At 39.4% G+C, this 20,916-nt stretch overlaps 1 protein-coding gene across 4 annotated transcripts in view; it reads right to left on the bottom strand.

The window, feature by feature from the left end:
- Nfib (nuclear factor I B) overlaps positions 1–20,916 on the bottom strand; it is a 215,511-nt gene that overhangs the window by 53,383 nt on the left and 141,212 nt on the right. For all 4 annotated transcript variants that reach the window (XM_021160526.3, XM_021160527.3, XM_029476292.2 and 1 more), the window contains exons 4-6: positions 14,980–15,048; positions 8,506–8,626; positions 5,357–5,475 (exon numbers count right to left, since the gene is read on the bottom strand). In XM_021160526.3, the coding sequence (XP_021016185.1) occupies positions 5,357–5,475; positions 8,506–8,626; positions 14,980–15,048 (309 nt within the window). The remainder of the gene's footprint in view (positions 1–5,356; positions 5,476–8,505; positions 8,627–14,979; positions 15,049–20,916) is intronic.

Genomic DNA, 20,916 nt, shown 5'->3' with positions numbered 1-20,916 from the left:
TTGCCCAAAGTTTGGACTTAATGCTCCCTCTAACTCCTCCCTATTGTGGGGGAGGGAGGCTTCTGAATTCACACACATAATAAGCATGCTAATCAAGTCAGCAGCCTCTCCCGGAAAGTAACAGCACACAACAGTATATTTAATATTCTACATATTCAGTCAGCAAAGAAAAAAGTTTGAGTTGAGTTAAACCAGAGCTTTCCAAACTTAGTAGACCACTCGTATCTAGCATGTCTAGGAACACTTCCCGAACTCACATTAAGTGGTACTGGTCTTGAATCTGTTTCTCTCACATGGTACCTCACTCCAGGTACCCTTACTTATTTCTTCATTAACTCAAGAGACAACGTTCATCTCTAGCTCCCACTTTTCCTGCGGGTCCTTTGCTTGAATTCATTTGTTGAGGGCTCCCACTATCCCCCAGAGAGCGTTAGACAGTACAAACTGAAGGTTAGCACAGGAGAGACTATTTCACTGAGGAAAATATTCGCAAAGTTAATGGCATGAACGTACAAATATACAGAACTTCAGAAAGATGTGCTGCAGAGAGTTCTTTATAGAACAGGATGTGCGTGCGTGCGTGCGTGCGTGCGTGCGTGCGTGCGCGCCTGCGTGTGTATTGCTGGGAATGGAACCCAAGATCTTCGTACATGCTCAGCCGGTACTCTGTCTACCATGGAGCTGCATTGTCTGCTGTTGAATATTTTTAAAAACTTAGTAACTGTATTTCCGCTGTAACCGGAACATGATGTCTATGTGGTCTCAAGAGTTAAATTTAAAATTCTAACTAATGACAGTCTACAACTTGGGACAACTTTTCTAAGGTGCTACCTTATTGATTTTATGTAAAGATTTATAGCTCACGGTGCTTCAAAAGTGAGTTTCAAAGCATAAAGATAGTCCCTTGTCACTCACTTTACTTATTTTTGATAAAGCCCCTTTTTATAAATAACAATTATTTTTCTGTTCAGCAGGACCAGAGCTTAATAATATTCTAACTTAATAATATTTGTGTGCCCAATATCTATAAAAATCCTTGTCATATGATAAGAATCTGATAAATGTTAAATGAGCCAAATTATCTCAATCCTAAAATTTAACTGCACGAAAAGTCCTTTTAAGTTTCCATTTTATCTAAAATTACAAATTGGCTTATTATTTATCAGATTGAGAAGCCATTATATATTCCATTCAGAAATTTTCAACTCTGTATTACAAGTGTATTATTGTATCATTTTACACTCAGGCTTAGATAAAGCCATGGCTGGTTGAACAGGAGGGACAAATGATTCTGATGCGTTATGATGTGAAGGTTTCAAGTAACCAAGCATGAAGCCTAACACTTGGGAGACAGAGACAGTGTCTCAAGAAAAAAAAATTCAAATGTCCAAGTAAATAATCAGTCTGTTAAATTACTGGGCATTAGAATACAACCAGATGTCATGTCATGAAAGTAAGCGGAAGTAGAAGAAAAACCATGAGGTGCATCACTCTTCATCTTGTGTTAAAACGATTGCTCCAGTCCTTTCCAGGGAAGTCAGCTAGTTCCTCAGTAGACTCAGGGAGGTGTAACTAAATGTAGACAAGTTATCAAGAGAACTTTTTGTGGATAAATGTTGGAATCAAAGACATGTCCAACCTCCATATTTCATGAGTGTAATCATTAAGATCTGAAGGATTAAAAAAAGTATCCAAAAGAAATACTTAAGTCTGAGGCCACAGATCAGGGGTAGATTGGTTGGAAAATAGGCACTGGGACTGGGCAGCATCTTCACCTTGCTCTGCCCCCACCCCCCAAACAAAGAAAAATGAAATTTCAGATCTAAGTATTCATAGTAGAGACTAAGCAAAGAGAACATTCTAGACCTTAAGAAAAGAATACAATGGTTACTCTATGTTCCTCATGCCCATTATTACTTTCATTGGGGAGGGGGGATACAAGACAGTGTTTACCTGTGTAGACATTGGCTGTCCTAGAACTCACAATGATCTTCCTGCCTCTGCCTCCCAAGTGCTGGGATTAAAGGCATGTGCCACCTCCACTAAGCACTGACACTGACAAGTTCAATTTCTATCACTAGCAATGAGAAGAAACTTAACCAAATTATATAGTCCTCTATCAAATATTTAACTGAATACTATTTAGTTTAAAAATAATCATGCCCACCTTTGCAAAGTTATACACTATGATTGCAATATAAGAGTGTATTTAATCTGAAAAAAAAAACTTGTATACTGAATTATTTAAAACTATGAAAGCTAGATTTGGTATGACTGTTTTGTATAAATTCTTAAAAAAAAAAAACAAATTCAAAACCTGGTTACATGGCATCATTTATTTCTACCTTGGAATAAAAAACTATAGCATATTGCCCATAATTTCATCATTTTTATTCTTCTATTTCGAAATTCAGCTTCGGTAGAGCTGGCCAGAAGATATTTTAATTGACAGTTAATAATCATCTATTGAGGCAGATATCCAGGGAAGAGTAATGAATTTTTAGCATCCCTGCCAATTATAAACAGAAGCCTAGGATGATGAACCAGAGAGTGTTACTGTGTACCAAAGAGGGCTTTGTGTGGAAAACAACTGTAAGGTACTGCCAGGAAGCTGCACTGGAAGTGGTACTCACTCACCAGTGCCTTAGACCACGCCTTCCCAAATGACAAGGACGCCTCAAGAATGGCATGAGGATGGACAAGAACAATCTCGGGCATTTTATTCTGCAAACTTAAAAACTGGATTTGCTTCTGAGAACAAGATCACCTCCTCCTCGGTCTTAGCAAGTTGTGAAGATGGTGCTGGACCTCCCTGGGCTTTTCAATGTAGTTGAAGTCTTCTTCCCACAATGGCTTATTGTGCATATTACAAAGTCCTCAGGGTCTTCAAATTTCAAGTGACAGGTGTTTTAAGCAACACACAGAGAATAGAACCTTCCTCCTTCCTCTTATTATAATTTGCTTTTACAGCCTTCTCTGATAGTGTTAGTCATCTTGACAATAGGAAATCATCAAGACAATGCAATGATTTTACAAAGCGAAAGAATGACAGTCTCCCTTCTACTTTTCAAAACTGTTTTATAATATGACGGGAGATTGGCTTTCCTGAAGAGCTGGAAGGGAAATCAGTTCTTACAAAGTAGAAATCTGTTCTCACGGAGTGACACTCTACAATAAAGAACACCTATATTTAAGCAACACACTCATCCGTAAGCTCTCAGTGTTGTTATTACTACTACCAATAGGATCTGCTCCGGAATAATTTTCTGATAGAGGAAATACATCTCTGTTTAGAGTAAAGTGACAATGTTTGTAAAGCAAGGAACAAAGCATGAAGATGTGTGGGTTTTATTTTTATGTTCACTTCTATAGTTCTGTTATTTCCTGCCTTCACTTATGAAACTTGGTTCATTATCCAAGGACTCGTTTATCTGACTAATATTGACTGTGGGGACCATGCATCACTCTTGTCTTTGGTGCTAATGACAACCACAGTCAAAACAGTTACCTTAATAATATGGATATATCTAAACAATTTCTCCAATAAATAAATACAAAATGACCTATTATGAACACAACGATGGAGCAATATCAGCTGCCAAGGCACAAAAGTGGGAAGGACTAATTTATGATGAAAACCATTGGTAGATCAGGGGCTGTTAAGGATATCAAGAGATTTGCCAGATGAAGAGGTAGGAAAGGCCACTTCTTGGCCACTGCATTCCCAAACCCAAACAAAGTCATAAGCCCAGATGGCAGTGGGAACGAAAGCAATACTGTGAACCTGTGGTCAAATGAGGGACTGGTGATTTTCTCCCGAGAACACTGGGGGTGGGGGGGGTGTTACTGATGGAGAGGGAGCAGAAAGGTCAAATAATGCCTCCTGATCAAGTGTGCTTACTGCCTGAAGAATGGATTGGGGAAGTGTTGCAAAGCCCAAACTGGCCAGCTGATTTTCCAACCCTTCGGTAAAAGGAGCTTGCCATATCCCTCACTTTCTTTCCCATCAGCAGTACCAACCTCCATTCTGCCATTGCTTCCCCACCTCAGTGCCTCACCCTGCTTCCATCTGTTCCATGTAACTTTCCCCTGTCTTTACTAGTTAAATTCTTTAAATGTGGGGCTGGAGAGACAGGTCAGCAGTAAAGGGCACTTGCACTCTCAAAGCACTCAGCAATATCTGTAACTCGAGTTCCAGGGGATCTGATGGCCTCTCTGGTCCCCATAGGTGCCCAAAGTGCACCCAGGTTGTACACACACATACATGCAGTCTAAGCACTCAAACATATAACATAAAGATAAGTAAATCTTTTTAAAATATCAACATGCGAAAGGTAATCCAACTGTTAGTCTAGATCACCATGAAGGTTTCATCCTTGTTAAAGTCACTCAGCATGAAATTCTGAGGAGCAATAGGAAATCCTAGTAAGGACATGGCATTGGCTATAAATGCTATGCTCCAGGGTCAGCTGTCTGTTAACATTTCTCTGCATATAGCTTCTCAAGCTCACAGACAAAAAAATAAAATAAAAAATTCCTACACTCTGGGCTGAAAACCATCAGGGCAAAACACATTCCTTTTACATCTTTAAACACATAATTTGATTTTTTAAAATGTACAAATACATTTTATGATGCTTCTATAAAAATTTATTTACACATATGTACAGACGAACCAACATAAGCTGTAATTAGCTTATTTGTCTATTCCCACACCTTTAATACCTTCTTATTGTATAGAAAGGCATGAATGTGTATTATTAAATAACACAGGAGATCCAACACATTTCAAGAATAAAGACCAAGTTGGATCCCAGAAAGCTAAACCATACTTATATAAAATTATGCTCCTCCTCCTAGAACTGAGTCATAGGTCTACCTAGGAAGCAAGTGGATTAACTTAGACTCAGTCTCTTAAATTATATTTTGATCTGTTATCTGTGCGCCACCTACTTCCAGAATAAACTACAGTCTCCTGTAAGTGAGAATTCTACCTGCCAACTGCCTAAAATTTGCTCTTCCAAACAGACTCACAGAGAAAATGATGGGAGCTCACAGAATCTGAATTTGCCACTCTGTCAAGACTCTACTGTCCAGTGTTAATGGACCCAAGTCAGCTGAATACATACTTGTAGGCCCTGAGAGACCATTTTTGTATGAACATAAAAGTATAATAAAATGGGATTTTTGTAACTTTGAGAACATGTGACCACTCTGGTAAAATTATCTTTAAAAAGGTTAATGAAATTAGTTCAGGGTTAGTCCATACTGGTTCCCCAGGAATGGTGACTAAGTGCAACATGAAATAAGCAGTGCTATAGACTCCAGTGCTCCTTGGAAGTGTCTCTGTACCCACCTTGATCTCGTTCATGCCATGTTCGACTTCCAGCAGCTGGTGAATTTGGAGAGGGGTAAAAGTCTCCTGTAGGACTTGGCTCCATATTTTCATCTATAGATATAGTTTTGGGTCTTTTGCTGTTAAAATATAATAACGATGACATTAATGGCATTTCTGGGAAGATTGTAGCATTTATTTTTAAAATGAAAAATAACTTCCATAAATCCAAGTTAAAGAATTAATTTGAAAGAATGGTGGGTATTCCAGACATCCATGGGAATAGTGAACATTTGCAATAGTATATATTCTGTATCTTTTGTTTGCACCACCTATCCATCTGCCTACTTAACAAAACTGTTTGCTAGAGTTATATCTATTCAAATCTTTTTTCAGAGAAACTTACTCACTGAAAGTGAATTCTCAAGTGTGTCTTTTCTGCTAATGTACAAATTTTGCTAAGATGCACTGACTTATCTTATGTTTTTGATATCAATACTGTTCACTGCACAACACAGCCACACACAGTGCCAAACTTTGTTGTTAGTTTGGAGATAAGGGCACTGGAGCTGGGCAATGAAAAGCTTCAGGAATCCCACGTTTGGCCTGCCATTTATTAGCTCCAGTAGCAGGTACCTCAACCTGGCTAAGCTCAGTTAATCACCTGTAAGGTGGAAATAATAAAACCCAGTTTAAAGAGTTTGGTTGAGAAGATGAAGTGAGCTAATACCTATAAAGCTCTCAGCTAAATGGCTTGCAGTTGAAGAAGATACTTATTAAATATTAATTATTAGTGCTGACCTTGTAATTAATAACATGACAACCGGTTCTAGAAGTTTACTAGTTATAAGTAAGTATACCATGATCTTCCTTAAAGAGACTGGGTTACCGGTCCTTTATTCTTAAGATCAACCATGAAAAATGATTACTGACAAGTCAAGTGGTATACTTCAAGGAAATTCCATTATACTTGAATGGAATAACATAACTTTATTATGAAGAAAAGTGGATATCTACTGCAAAGACTAAAAGCTATGGTGATAGTTTGGGACACTTTACTTTGGTGTGCTCCAACCAACACCCCAGTGAACAGCTAATGATTGACTCTTCAATGAATACTCCTCTTCATGAAAAGAATTCTTCCTGGTACCTGTGTTCATATGCAACAAAATACCTCCTGGATTCACTTCATGCACTGTTAATAACTGTAATTCCACCAAGGTTGTTTGGAACTGTAGATTATCTTTTAAAATGCATGTATGCAAAGCCCCCATTTTTAACAAACAGGGGCTGGGGGGGGCAAATATGGAGAAATTCAGTGAGTTTACCCAGGAAAAGTGAACAGAAGTAGTCACCCCAGGAGGAAGGAAGGTCTCCCAGCCACAGCACTCATGCGAGTCCTTGAAGCCTGTTCCCATCTCAGTCTCTTGTGGATGCACTGGGTTAATTGTTGGCTAAGAATCCCTGAGTACTGACACGATTGAGCATGACAATTACTTCCCATGACAAAGCTTACTAGAAATGATATCATTTCTTCAGTCTCTATCAAAGTATCCAAATTTAGAGACTGGGGCATGTTTTTTTAAATTCTCCTTTTAATGTAATTCTCTTCCACCATGAGTCGGCAGAAGTAGACAAAGAAAGGGGGAGCAATTATTTCCACAAGGAACAACAAAGAAACATCTTTAGGCTAAGCTTATTTAGGGTGGGCTTATTTGGAAGGACCCAGGATCTGATACTGAGTGGCCATGGGGAAAGACCTGTGCTGACAACATATGGATCCACGGGAGGAAATGTAAAAATCCTCATTCACATTTTAAATTTAAAAAGATCAAAACGCTTTTAGGACTTCAACATATCAGAGATAACTTTAGTGATAATAAACCCAATTATCTTGATATACAATCTAATTACATGAAAATATAGTTGGATTATAAATGTTATAAAATTGGCCTTACTTTATAAACACATAAATATGGATATTTCCACAGAGGCAATTAACTTTCATTACTGAAAAAGTCTAGAAAAATACTTTTCCAGATTGTCTTTTATTTTTAAAAATTAGCATAATGCACGCTTTTTAGGGGAGGAAATTTGTGTATATCCTTGCGCTAGTCTGTGGATATACTGAATGCTCCAGAAATGGACTTTATACGTGGAAGATAAAACCCAAAAAGGAAAAATAAAAAGACCTCTATATCTCTATATTTATCTTGAATCAAAGTTACAGTGTGCCAGAGTCAGTAAACCCCTTGTGAGCAGAGCACTAAAAGCCAGGGACCCTCACTCTTTAGTGTCGTCCCCAGCACAGGCTGGCTAACTCGGTTTCAGAGTGGCTGGTGCTTTCCTTGGTACCAGGAGAGTTAACTGATCTAGTCAGAGAATCATCTCAATTAATTAAATACTGCAGTCTCAAATCAGGCTTTCGTTTTAAGGCTAGGGGAATGACATCTTTTACATGTTTCATGATCCCAGGTACAGACATGTAATTACGGTAAAAGTCATCTGGATGGGCTGGCTATCGATGAGGGTCACTGCAGCAACATCACTTGGACATTTTTTTTAATTAGTTATTTTATTAATTTACATTTGAAATGTTGTCCCCCTTCCCAGCTCCCCCTCTGGAACCCCTCCCCCTTCCCCTTTGCCACTATGAGGGTATCACACTTTTTAAGGTTTGTTTTTTTTTAATTTGTGTGTATGTATGCTTTGCCCATATGTGTACCATGTGCGTGCCTGGTGTTCATGGAAGTCAGAGAATGACACTGTATTCCCTGGAACTGGAGTTTCAGTATGGTTGTGAGTCACCGTATGGATGCTGAGGACAGAACCCAAGTCTTCTATAAGAGCAACAAGTGAACTTCACCTCATGGCCATCTTTACAATTCCCAGTATCGCTTTAAAAGTTGCCAAAAGATTAACTAGTGGGATCATATGTCATGCCATAAGACAAAAAACTTCATACTTCATTCACCAACCCCCCCACCCCCAATAAAAGACTTTAAAAGGTGACAGCAGTTACATCTGATGCAAGAATATCAAAACAAGTGATTCTGGCAAAATTTTGAAGCATGTGTGTTGCCAGCAGAATACCTAGTTGGCTTCTTTACTTTACTTGTCTGTCTGACTGCACAAAGGGGGGAGAGCACACACAACATCTTTGTCATTACCTGCTCGGTGGAGAAGACAGCGACCTCTGCAGGTTCACACCAGAGTTCATGTCATGATAGTATGGTTGGCTGGGAATTTCTCCGATTGGGAAGTTGACTCCAGTTCCCTGGGTTATGGGTGCTGAGGAATAATTAGTTTTAAAGAAAGGTTGTAAGTGATACTAATTGTTACCTCTATTCAAATATAAAATCCCTATTTTTTTTTCATGGCTCAGGGCAAGAGCTCTCTTTACCTTAAGATTTGACACCCCCTGAATGCTGCAGATAAGACCCAGAAACCTCAAGTCAAGTCTGAGCATTCCAGACACTCACTCTAGGTCCCTGGATACGGCTTTCCCTGGTCACAATCACCCAGTCTTCTTCATTCACTCCCCCATATGATTGGTCACTATATCTGTTACTCCCCAGTCTGTAGATGTAGGCAGGGCAGAACAAATAAATTTTCCTTATTACTTAGCACCAAATGAGTGGCTTGCACTGAACTACATCATTGTTATCTAAATAAATATATAAGACTTTGACAAATAAAGCTTGTTATCTTATGAGAGTTTTAACATCAACCCTAAAATGAATTTAAAAACATGATGGTTAGCAATGTCTGGTGGCATACACTTGTAATGCCAGCTCTAGGGAGTTTGAGGCAGAAGAATCGAGAAGTCAAGGCCAGACTGGACTATATTTAGCAAGGCTGAGACCAGTCTGATGTACAGAGTAAGACCACGTCTCAAACAAGACAAAATAAACAAACATAAGATCACAGTGTGTATAATTTGATTTAAGAAAACCTTGAATTGTGGCACAGATAAGTAAAGTTTATGAGTATGAAATAAAAGCCAAGGTGTTTTACAAATACACATGCAGGCAGGTTTTATAAAGGAATGTTCACTGCACCTTCACTCCATATGTTAGGGTCTCGGGATAAAAAGAGACTCTCAGTCCAAACCCCCTGTCGCTTATACAGAGTGGACCTCACTTTCCAAACAACAAAAGGAAAAGGGAAAGGGAAAGGGAAGGGGAAGGGGAAGGGGAAGGGGAAGGGGAAGGGGAAGGGGAAGGGGAAGGGGAAGGGGAAGGGGAAGGGGAAGGGGAAGGGGAAGGGGAAAGAGAAAGAGAAAGAGAAAGAAAAAGAAAAAGAAAAAGAAAAAGAAAAAGAAAAAGAAAAAGAAAAAGAAAAAGAAAAAGAAAAAGAAAAAGAAAAAGAAAAAGAAAAAGAAAAAGCTAGCACGTGTGATTATTAGAGGATAAAGCAGAGCGAGCAGAGGCAGGCCAGCAGCATGTCTTCAGCACATGTCTTCGAATCTATTTCCTCTCCAATCATTTTTTGGTAAAATGGAGTAGTCGGTAAAGATGGAACTGTTCAAAAATGTGCAAAAAGCAGGCACAGACAAATGAACCTACTGGCTGGAAGTTTATTCTTTAAAATGCTATTGTTTGGAGACTGAAGATATAGTTCCATGGGTAAAGTCCTTGCTGTGCGAGAAACAGGATCTGAGTTTGGATCCCCAGCATCTATAGAAAGCCAAGGCTGTTCACCTGTAATTCCCATTCTGGGAGCACTCTCTGACCAGAAAAGTTCAATAATAGACGCTACCTCAAAACACAGGGTGAAGGATGAGAGACGATCCCATGTTGGCATATGGCCTCCATATACATGTGCATGTATGTATACACACATGAATGTGTGTGTGTGTGTGTGTGTGTGTGTGTGTGTGTGTGTGTAAAAGAAGGGAAGGAAAGAAGGAAGGGAGGGAGGGAGGGAGGGAAGGAAAGGAAGGAAGGAAGGAAGGAAGGAAGGAAGGAAGGAAGGAAGGAAGGAAGGAAGGAAGGAAGGGGCAGACAGGTAGGTGAGCAGGCTGAGAATCAGACAGGCTAGTGCCTGTGTCTATCACAAGCAGGCATTGCAATGGATACGAAATATTCTCAAATACATCTGCCTTCAATAAACAAACAGTGCAGTTTGTAGAGCAAACAAAATACTTGAGCAAACTTTAAAATACACTGAAAATTTAGATAACAAAAAAACTTCTCCAATGAGTAACATAATCAATATATTCTATAGGTTTTGTAGAGAGAAAGGACAGTACTGACATGAATGGAGAGAGACAGACAGACAGACAGACAGACAGAGACAGAGACAGAAACAGAGAGACTGACTGACTGACTATGGAAAAGCCCTATCTGGTAGTAGACTTTGAAGAAGGATCAGGCACTGAAGGAAGACTTTTCCAAGCTGATGTGACTGTAGTAGTAAAGTCAGGACAGAAACAACATACAATGTGGAGAACTAGGCAGCTGGTGTCAAGGGGCAGATTGTTGGGGGGCCAGCTGAACTCTCAAGCCTGCAGTAGTTCTATTGAAAGTGTTCAGGAGACTTGGTGACTGATTTTTAGAGCTCTTCAAATCCACTCTTTGAGCACACAATCTACTTATCACAGTGTCTGCTAACTGCCTTCAGCTGAATGTATAACTACAAAGGATCACTAATTTTTAAGATTTTTTTTCCTCTTCCAAAATTTTTAGTAGCATTAAGATGTATTTTCTATCAATTTGACTGGATTTAAATATCTGTTGGTCCAAGATTAACTTTAGATGTTCTTAGGAAAGTATAAATAAAAGGCACATGTTTTACTGAAGAGAACTAATCAAGGACTGTGTAGACAGAATCTCTACTAAAATACGGCATCTACACATCCAGGAAGAGCCTCAGCTCTAAAACGGGAGCCCCTGCCTTTTGTTAAGTTGTTCAGATTTTAATTGCTGTGTTTAAATTATTTGATATACTTGAACCTTCTTTATAGAGAAAATATTTTTTATCCTAAGTGTAAAGGCTATTTGAATTATTTAGACAGTTGCAGTACTGATGTATTTTGTGGCCTGAAGTATGCCAGAAGTTTAAAAAATGTAGAATTTCTTTCTTCACAGTAACCATGTGCCTTAAAATGTATTTGTATAATGGTGGTCTATGTGATATGAGAAGCAAGGTATGTGTTAGAAGCAGGTGGCTGATTGTCTCATAGAATGTGAACAATCTCCTACCTCCTATAACAAAAATGCATCTGTTTCAGACCAGAGTTGGACTCTCCTGTGGAGTCCAGGTGTATGACCTGTGACAGCAATCTTTTGGTTATATCCTTACCTAATCCAGAAGATGCCAGAAGAAACAAGTTGCCTGAAGTCCCCAATATACATGTGCATTACTCTCTAATAAATATTTTCTTTGTTCTGGCCACTTCAGAAATGTGAGTTATTTGACAGTGTATTGATAAAATTGACAGGAACTTTACAGGTTGTATCATTTAGATACATTTTTGTAGTGGCATTAGGATTGCACATTAGTTAGGCAAGTTTCTTTTTAATGGGTATACACTCCTTAATAGTCACTATAGTTTAATAGTCAATACAGTTCCCTTAGTCAGAAGCATGCTAGGTATAGTATGCAGTAAAATGGTAATTAAAAAAAAAATTTCAGGGTCAGGTATGGTGATGGATGTCTTTCATCTTAGCACTCAGGAGGCAGAGGCAGGTGAATCCCCATAAACTCAGGGACAACTTGGTCTACATATTGAGTCCAGGCCAGTCTGGGCTACACGGTGAGGCCCAGACCTAAAACTGAAAAACTTAGAATGCATTCTGGCAGTAAATGTGAAGTTATTAAAAAGAAAGCAGCAGCAGCAGCAGCAGTAGTAGTAGTAGTAGTAGTAGTAGTAATAATACAAATAATAAAAATAAAAAACATGTTTAAAAACTTCAAACAACACACAGACTCCTGAGCAACACGAGAGAATTTAAGAAGAGCAAGCCGTCCAGGTCTTCCTGCTTTTCATCCTCTGGAAGAGCCCAAATCAGATATAAACATGACTCTTAGCACCTCTTCCAGACAGAGCTTTAAGAAAGCCAAAAGCTACAAATCTTGGCTATGGTATGCCAATGTTTTTCTAGAAGCCATACACATTAGAACCTGGGTTTCTAAAGGTTAGAGGCCAGAAGCTGTCCTTAACCAACTTTTAAAATGAAGATAATATCCTTCATCAGGCCCGGCGTGGTGGCGCACGCCTTTAATCCCAGCACTCGGGAGGCAGAGGCAGGCGGATTTCTGAGTTCGAGGCCAGCCTGGTCTACAAAGTGAGTTCCAGGACAGCCAGAGCTATACAGAGAAACCCTGTCTCGAAAAACCAAAAAAAAAAAAAAAATATATATATATATATATATATATATATATATATATCCTTCATCAGTGTGATTCCTGAAATGGAATGGCTTCATTAGCTAATGTCAGCATGGATATTAGTAGGTCACATGACAGTAAAATGCTAGAAGGTAGTACCAAGGGCAGGCCATGAATCAAGAAGCCAGTACCTGTAACACACAGCATAAGACTTAACATGTGCTGAAGTTTGACTTCATAAACCCCTATTTCATAAACAATGTAGTTCAACTGTGTAAACAAGATTATAGTGTGAATATATTACAACACTTAGGAGAATAGAACTTTCAAGAATCTCAGAGACATCTATTTACATATGCAGGAGAAAGTAAATGTTTGCTGAATAAATTAACTAAGGAATGAATATGGATAATTAATATACTAATTACAAATCAGTAATGTTTGTTATGACACACAGCTTAAAAACCTCTAAGAAATGACAGTATAAATTAAGAATAAATGAGTGAAACATGTTAAAATTTACCTTGTTTCTGAAATGTTATGAGAAGGTATTTTTAATTTATATTTTATGTTTGAAATTCCCTCTTTTTTTTTTTCAAAATATCATTCTGGGGCTCTTGAAGATTCCAAAGTGGCTTTCTTTTCACATACTTGGGATAGGGCTATCTGTAATGGGGCACTACGTGACTCCTTTCTGATGGATGGCTCTACTGTTCTTCTTATAAGAAGGGACAAAATCCATTATGGGGTTCGTAAAATGGTCTAAAAGGAGAGAATGGTTTCCTATGCTCTATAGTTTCACAGTTCAGCATCTCTGCTAAAGAACAACTGTGAATACCTGCTTCCTTAGGGGATTTCTGGAAAATCACATGTGGCCTTGAACAATGAACTAGATCATCAGAAGCCTCTTGTGAAGTACATACATACACTAGAGCTTTTGGGATACACATATGTAACCTGTCATCCCCGATGTTGCTTTCAAGTAGATGAACCCATGACACTTATATCTACACTGAATCCTGGCAGAAGAGACAAGGTATATAAGGTCTTGAGTGGCCATATATATATATATATATATATATATATATATATATATAACTATAGCTCAAAAGACAGTCACCTGGTTGCTTAGAGACAAGAGTTCCCAAACAGGAGGACTCTACAGCTGCTTGGTTAGTCTTAACTTCTTAGCTCACTATGTTTGGTCTTTACAGTTGGTTGTGGCCCTCATTCATAAACTCTGGAGTTGATACAAATTAAAAAAAAAACAAAAAACAGATTTTGTTGTTGTTTGTTTGAGTTCTAGTTTGAGAAAGGGGATTGTTATATATCCCTAGCTGGCCAGGAATTAGTGATATAGCCCAGCTGGCTACAAGATTATTGCAATCCTCCTGCCTCTTGGAGTACTGAGATTACAGAAGTGTACACATGAGGACTGGTAATAAAGACAAACAAGGACCCTCTGGACTTGCCACTGGATCATCTAAGTGACATCAGTTCTAGACCATGATACTTTCTATCAAAGCATGAAGTCAAAACACAGCCCTCAAGGTGACCTGAACAATCTAAATCAAAGCCGGGATCAGGAAGAAAACAGTCACCTCCTTTTCTGTCATCAGTGCATTAATACTGGCACCTTGGATATGTCTGCTCACACTGGCATAAACCAAGAGCTGATGAAGTAACAGAGCTTCCCCTTGGCTTAAGTAGTCAGCCAGGTGAGTTTACCCTAGAGAAACCCAATCAAGCTGACCAAGAATGGCACCTCAGGTGAGGTGGCCGCTGTAAACAACTGGACATTGTTTGGACTAACAATGCTTTCTATCTATATCGGAGTACAATCTGCAAAGTTAATTTCTGCATCCCTTTACACACTGCATGTGAGTGTGTATTCCTGTACACTTCCAACCCCCACCAAAGCGCCATAACTGAAAAAGCACTTATCTACAGGAAACGTATGTGGGTTATCATAATAACACAGGGTACATTTAATTAATCACACTTCCTTTGATATAAATGCCCATCTATGGTCACAGAGAGAACTGAACTGAAGGGATACCAATACGATGACCAATGAGAACAGCCTAAACATGAGCGTTACAGAACACAAAGCTAAATGGAAATGTTTACAAAATTAGGTAATACCTTCGGTTATTTTATTAGAAAATTTAAGATTTTTTTTTCTGAATCATGAATTTTAAAATGCAGATACTTTTAAGTGGTCAGTTTTCACACCATATTTAAGATTTAAAATGTGCAGGATTTTAGTGATTCTGTGTACCTGTGTAGAGAGAAAAGCGTTTACTTACTTCTGGATACTCTCACAAGCTCTGATACATTGAAGACTCCGGATTTTACAAAGCTGTCCTCGAGGTACCCTGAAAACAAGCATCAAAGGAAAAGGGTCAGAACACGCAGAGGGTAAAGATACCAATTAAGTTCTAGAGTTTGTTCTTTAGACTAGAACAAACGCCGGGAATGCTTATTCTAAAGACAAGTAAGATTGGAACCCAAGTACAAGCTTAATCTGTTTTCAAAAATAAGAAATATAAATAACATAGAAAACCCATGGAATTTCCCATTCGTTTTCTAAATCTGTAATTGGTAGGATCCTGTTTGCCATGGAAGACAGGGAGAAGGAAGGCTGGGACATGCTCTGAATGCATCTCATTCTACAACACCTGGAAAGCCAGTCGACCTATTAAAAATGGGGGAGGGGGGAAGGAGATAGAAAGAAAAGGAAAACCACAACCACATCACAATTAGCATCGCCTTGGAAAAGCTTCAAAGATCTCTCAAAAGCACTATTCTTTCACAAATCCTTCCCTGATTAAAGAACAGTGAGCTGCTGCTACCAGAATTTCCAGCCTTGTTCCAGGGCCATTCAACCAAGGATCAAAACTTGACAAAGAGTGGAGCAGAGACTGAAGGAAAGGCCATCCAGAGACTGCCCGACCTGGGGATCCATCCCACATGCAGACACCAAACCCAGACACTTGCTGATGCCAAGAAGTGCTTGCTGACAGGAGCCTGATACAGCTGTCTCCTGGGAGGCTCTGCCAGATCCTGACCAATACAGATGCTCACAGCCAACCATTGGACTGAGAACAGGGACCACAATGGAGGAGTTAGGGGAAGGACTGAAGGAGCTGAAGGGGCCCTATCTGACATCAATGGGAGTGGAGGCACTTGGTCTTGTGAAGGCTTGATGCCCCAGTGTAGAGGAATGCTAGGGCAGTGAGGCAGGAGTGGGTGGGAGGGTGGGGAAGCACCCTCATATAAGCAGGGTAAGGGGGAGATGGGATAGGGGGTTTGCAGAGGGGAAAGTGGGAAAGGGGATAACATTTGAAATGTAAACAAATAAAATATCCAATTTAACAAAATAAATAAGATAGCATTCATAAAAATAAGATTATGTAAACAAAAATAACAAAACAAAACAAAAAACCCTTGGGACACAATGAATCTCTCCTTGCACCAAGCTGAATCTGTGAACCTTAAATTTTCTTTGGCAATTTTCAACATTTTCCTTACTCATCCTACTACTGGATTCCTCTCATTGTTTTTTTTTTTTTGTTGTTTTTGTTTTTGTTTTTCAAAAACTAGATGTTGCAAATGCAGTGAAGCACACAGCTAGCATAGGCTCGGTCCAGGACCCCGGGGAAACCCTAACTGGCTTGGTAGGTCATCACATGGTGTCCAGAAGTTTTACAACTCTTTTTTTTTTTTTTTTTTTTTTGGTTTTTCGAGACAGGGTTTCTCTGTATAGCCCTGGCTGTCCTGGAACTCACTTTGTAGACCAGGCTGACCTCGAACTCAGAAATCCGCCTACCTCTGCCTCCCGAGTGCTGGGATTAAAGGCGTGCGCCACCACGCCCGGCTAGTTTTACAATTCTTTTTCTTATCAAGAGTACATGATGAGAGTTGGAAGATCGTGAATAGCTGACTTTAAACTACCTCAAAGATAACATAAAAGTCTGAAAAGTTCATAACAGAAGTATTTCTAGAACAGAATACCCCAGCGTCTCAGACTCTGTCACTAGATTGCATTTCACACGCAGCTTCATATCCGACCAAGAATCAGATTCAGTATAGGTAGATGACACATGTGTGGAGAGTCACAGGGAACCATCAAGTGAAAGATCTAGGGGGCAAGCCCTGGCCTGAGTCTGCCAGCTAAGAGATGGTGGCCATGTAAGTAGACCTTACTTTGTTTCAGGTTTCTTGTCTATAAATGAGAGAATAAAAAAAGAAGAGAGAGAGAGAGAGAGAGAGAGAGAGAGAGAGAGAGAGAGAGAGAGAGAGAGAGAGAGAGAGAGAAAGAGAAAGAAAGAAAGAAAGAAAGAAAGAAAGAAAGAAAGAAAGAAAGAAAGAAAGAAAATCACCTACCTCCTAGTGTTACTATCAATACAAAGAAAGAAAAAGCAGTAACCAGGGTAGCACAGTGTAGTAAACCTCTACCCCAGTGCACAGGAGGAAGAGGTAGAAGATTCTTAAAGTTGTCACAAAGTGAGATCCCGTCCCAAAACAACGATAAACAGTAGTCAGATGTGAGCGAAACAGTGACAACTTCCAGCAGAGCCACACCCTGAGCACTGAGCCATGCATACTAAACTCTAAACAGCCTCTTATGAGTTATAATGTTTTACTTAGAAAACTCAGCCACCCAGAGTGCCTAAGAATTGATTGCTGCACAGGCATCAGGGATGTGAAGAGCCAAGCATGTGGGAGTGTGGCTTCTCACGCAACCTGTTTAGCCTTTTAGAAAAGCCAAAAGAGCAAAATGGAAGTACAATGTCTCATTTGATGAGAAAGTCTGAGTCTCAAATTTAGTAGCTACTCTGGAAAAGTTTATATATGTATTTATATATATAAATAACAAAATGTCCCTAGCTGATGTACTTCTATTTTAAGAAACTGAGCAATGAGTTCTTCACTAAGTTCAATTTGTTTCAGTTGTTTCAGAGATGACTGAGAAACACCTGTGCAACCAGAACTCTAAAAGGTGTTAGACGTCATAAATGCAAAAGAAAAAGAAGTGGGTAGCACTGATTCCATTTTCCTGGATGGGAACAAGAGGTTTTAATGTTCCAGGCCACTGCAGACTGTGTAGTTTGGTTGACCAGCTTATTAAAGATGACTTTGAACGCATTTAATATGTCAAGCAGAAGTGCGCCGGTTATTTAGCATCTCTGCAGCCAATCACTGTTCTACTCTCTAGCTCATCCTGTTACGTGCTGCTTTCAACTCTCCATGTCCTGCTGAATGATAACACACCCTGACATTCTCTGCCCTACCCCCATCCTCTGCTTCCTCTGACCCTGGCGGGCCAACATAATGCAGATCCTCTCTGCTCACCTCACACCTACTTAGTCCTGATTTTACACATTACACATTCAGATTTTCCAAGATATTTGTTTTCAAGTATTAAATTCTTTGTTGGATTATCAGTTCCTTTATTTAGGGGAGTGACAAGGTTTTGTTTTTCAGCATATCTCCCTGGGCAACTGACTCATTGCCCTATATATAGAGTAACTACTAAACGAACCCAGGACAGTATTTTAAAATTCAGCTTTTAAAACCAAGGTCATAAATTAACAGCTTAGTGATCTTATAACAAGATAGCTAGAATTGGCACAAAATCGATGGGTACCTTGACTGGCACCATCCCTCCCATGAACTTGTTTGTTGAGGGGTTTGTGGTAGGCATGTCTGTCTATTCTGCAGCACATGGGTCCCAAAATAGCTATGAATGTGGCCCAATCCATTTGCAGATGACATGTTACCGTGTTAAAAGGCTGGACTTTTGGGAAAAAGGAAAGTAACACTTAAGGTCAGATTATAGTTCTGGCTCTGTTGTATTTCTTAATGTGTAACCTTCAGCATATAGTTCATATCAATAACCAAAGGATTCAAAAAAGAACATAAAAATGCTTGCAAAAATAGATGTGTGAAAGAGGGCCACTTAAAAGGCTAAGTAGATAAAGTCACCTGTCACCAAGCCTGACAACCTGAATCTCATCCAGCATGCACACACACACACACACACACACACACACACACAAACTAATGAATGAATAAGAGAATAAGTGTTGAACATTTCAGTATATTTGCATGAGTTATATCATGTGATACACATCTCAGAATGTAGTAGGTCTCACCCTAAGTTGAACTTTTCATTGTAACTATGAGTAGTTATGGCTCTACATGTTCCTAAGTCACATAAATGAAGACAGGTGGTATGGGGACAGCCTGAGCCTAATCACAAGGGAGGAATGAGCCACCTCCAGGCTGATTTTTCGCAGCATGATAGGCAGTCAAACAGGAGATGATGGGGATTCCTCAGTGGTGAGAACTTGAAATCTACAAGTAAAAATGAAAGCTTTTTTTTTAAACCAAACTATGAAAAATAATGGAAATATATCAGAACCCAGATGATAAAATGCAACCCCTTCGGATCCACTGAGCTCTGTTCCTGCATAGCACATCAAGAGATCTATCTGATGAAGGGAACACTGGCAAGCAGCAGTAATAATGCCTACTGTCCCTGAGCCCAAAGGCTGGTCGTGGGTGGGAAGCAGGCAAAGGTGGTGGCATTTCACGTGTCTTTATACACAACACAACCTTTGCGATGAACAAGAGTCATCTAAGTCAGACACCGAGAGGAAGAGACGGCCCAGCGTTTGGGTAACTAAGCACCTGCTCCAGCAGCCAGAAGACAAATACTTGGGCAAGTAACTGGGAAGGATCTTTCTCACAGTGGGCCTAGAACCCTGCAATAATATAGAGTCAGAGAATCAGCAAAACGCCAGAGGACTGCTGAGGCCATAAAACCTATGGTAGCCTCCAGGCTTCGGAGACTTAGAGAAACACAGTCTCACACGGAACACGGTCTATTGTAAATCTCAACAGCTCGCGCAAAGGCCAGATATCTTCAAGTAATTTGGAGAGATTCCCGAGTAAATTCCCTTCATGGACCAAAGGAAATGTGCCCATCTTTGAGGCAGAGCAGCTGCTTAATGGTTATAGAGCAATATTACACAACAGCATAAGCCAGGAAGAAAGAACAACTCCGCATTTGTGTGATGCTGTGTTTACATACATCTATGCTCTTTAAGAAAAAAAGAATTGAGTCGGGAAATAAAGAGCTCCACAAACATAAGAGTCTCAAAGGCAATATCAAATTACATTATTTTACTTCTTTTTTATTTTTCTCTGACAAAACAACAGTAAATCACTACTCAGAAGTTAATATAGTGTTTAACCTCCTTTACAGACAATAACAGAAGGGACACAATGGCATATCTGTTAATATCTCAAATTATAATCAGCACCATTTAAATGTTAAGCAACATTTACATAGAAAATCCAAGGGAAGAATGATAACACTCATTTTTATGGTCTACTGTGTTCTATTCTTGAAATTAAAAAAAAAAAAAAACCAAACCACAGGGAAAGCAGTTATTAAATTCATGAGAGCCGTCTTCAAGTATTTGAAGGCAGTTAATGTAGATGGTAGATTAAACTTATGCTGAATAATTCCAGGAACTGTTCCCTGGCTCCATCAACAGATTTACCATCCAATGAGAAAAGTCCTAAAAAGCAATGTGAGACTGCAATGTTAATCTTAACCAGCACATGCCCAGTGACTATGCTAAAACCTTCAAGGCCACAGCTTGGTAAGGGCCATGACAACAATGTCGCCGTCTTAGAGATAAGGAACTCTCTGTCTCTAGAGAGTTGTGTTGTGTCCAAACACCTCCACTGGACATGAGAATTCTCCTGTTGGGTTAAAAATAAAAGCAGCAGCAGAAACAACAACAACAATATCTTCTTACTAAAAAGCCCTTTGAATCCCTCAGATTCCACGTTTACTCCCCCATGTTAACTTTTCTCACACTGTGCATTCACAGGACAGGTGTCATCTAGCCTTTGATTCCAACAGTTTGTTTCCATCAACAGAACAAGATGACGCAACTCCCCATTTATGGGAGCCAACGGGATGTGGGGAAATGACCTCACAGGTCTCTCAGCACCACAGACCACAACTAAGGCACTGCTGCTTTTCTAGTAGAGGTGTTATATACGCAGCTCTACTCTCTGCCTCACCAAACTGATCAGAAACATCTTTGGTTGAATCCAGAAGTAGATCTGAGTCTCAATGACAGCCACAAAAACATTCTAACATGTAGAATAGTTTGTCTTTTAATAAGAAATGCAAGTCCCCGAAGCAAAAATCTAGTGTT

Source organism: Mus caroli, unplaced genomic scaffold (genome assembly GCF_978045245.1).
Source record: "Mus caroli unplaced genomic scaffold, Mus_caroli_1 scaffold_6, whole genome shotgun sequence".
NCBI lineage: Eukaryota > Metazoa > Chordata > Mammalia > Rodentia > Muridae > Mus > Mus caroli.
This window is presented reverse-complemented; position numbering and strand designations above follow the sequence as displayed.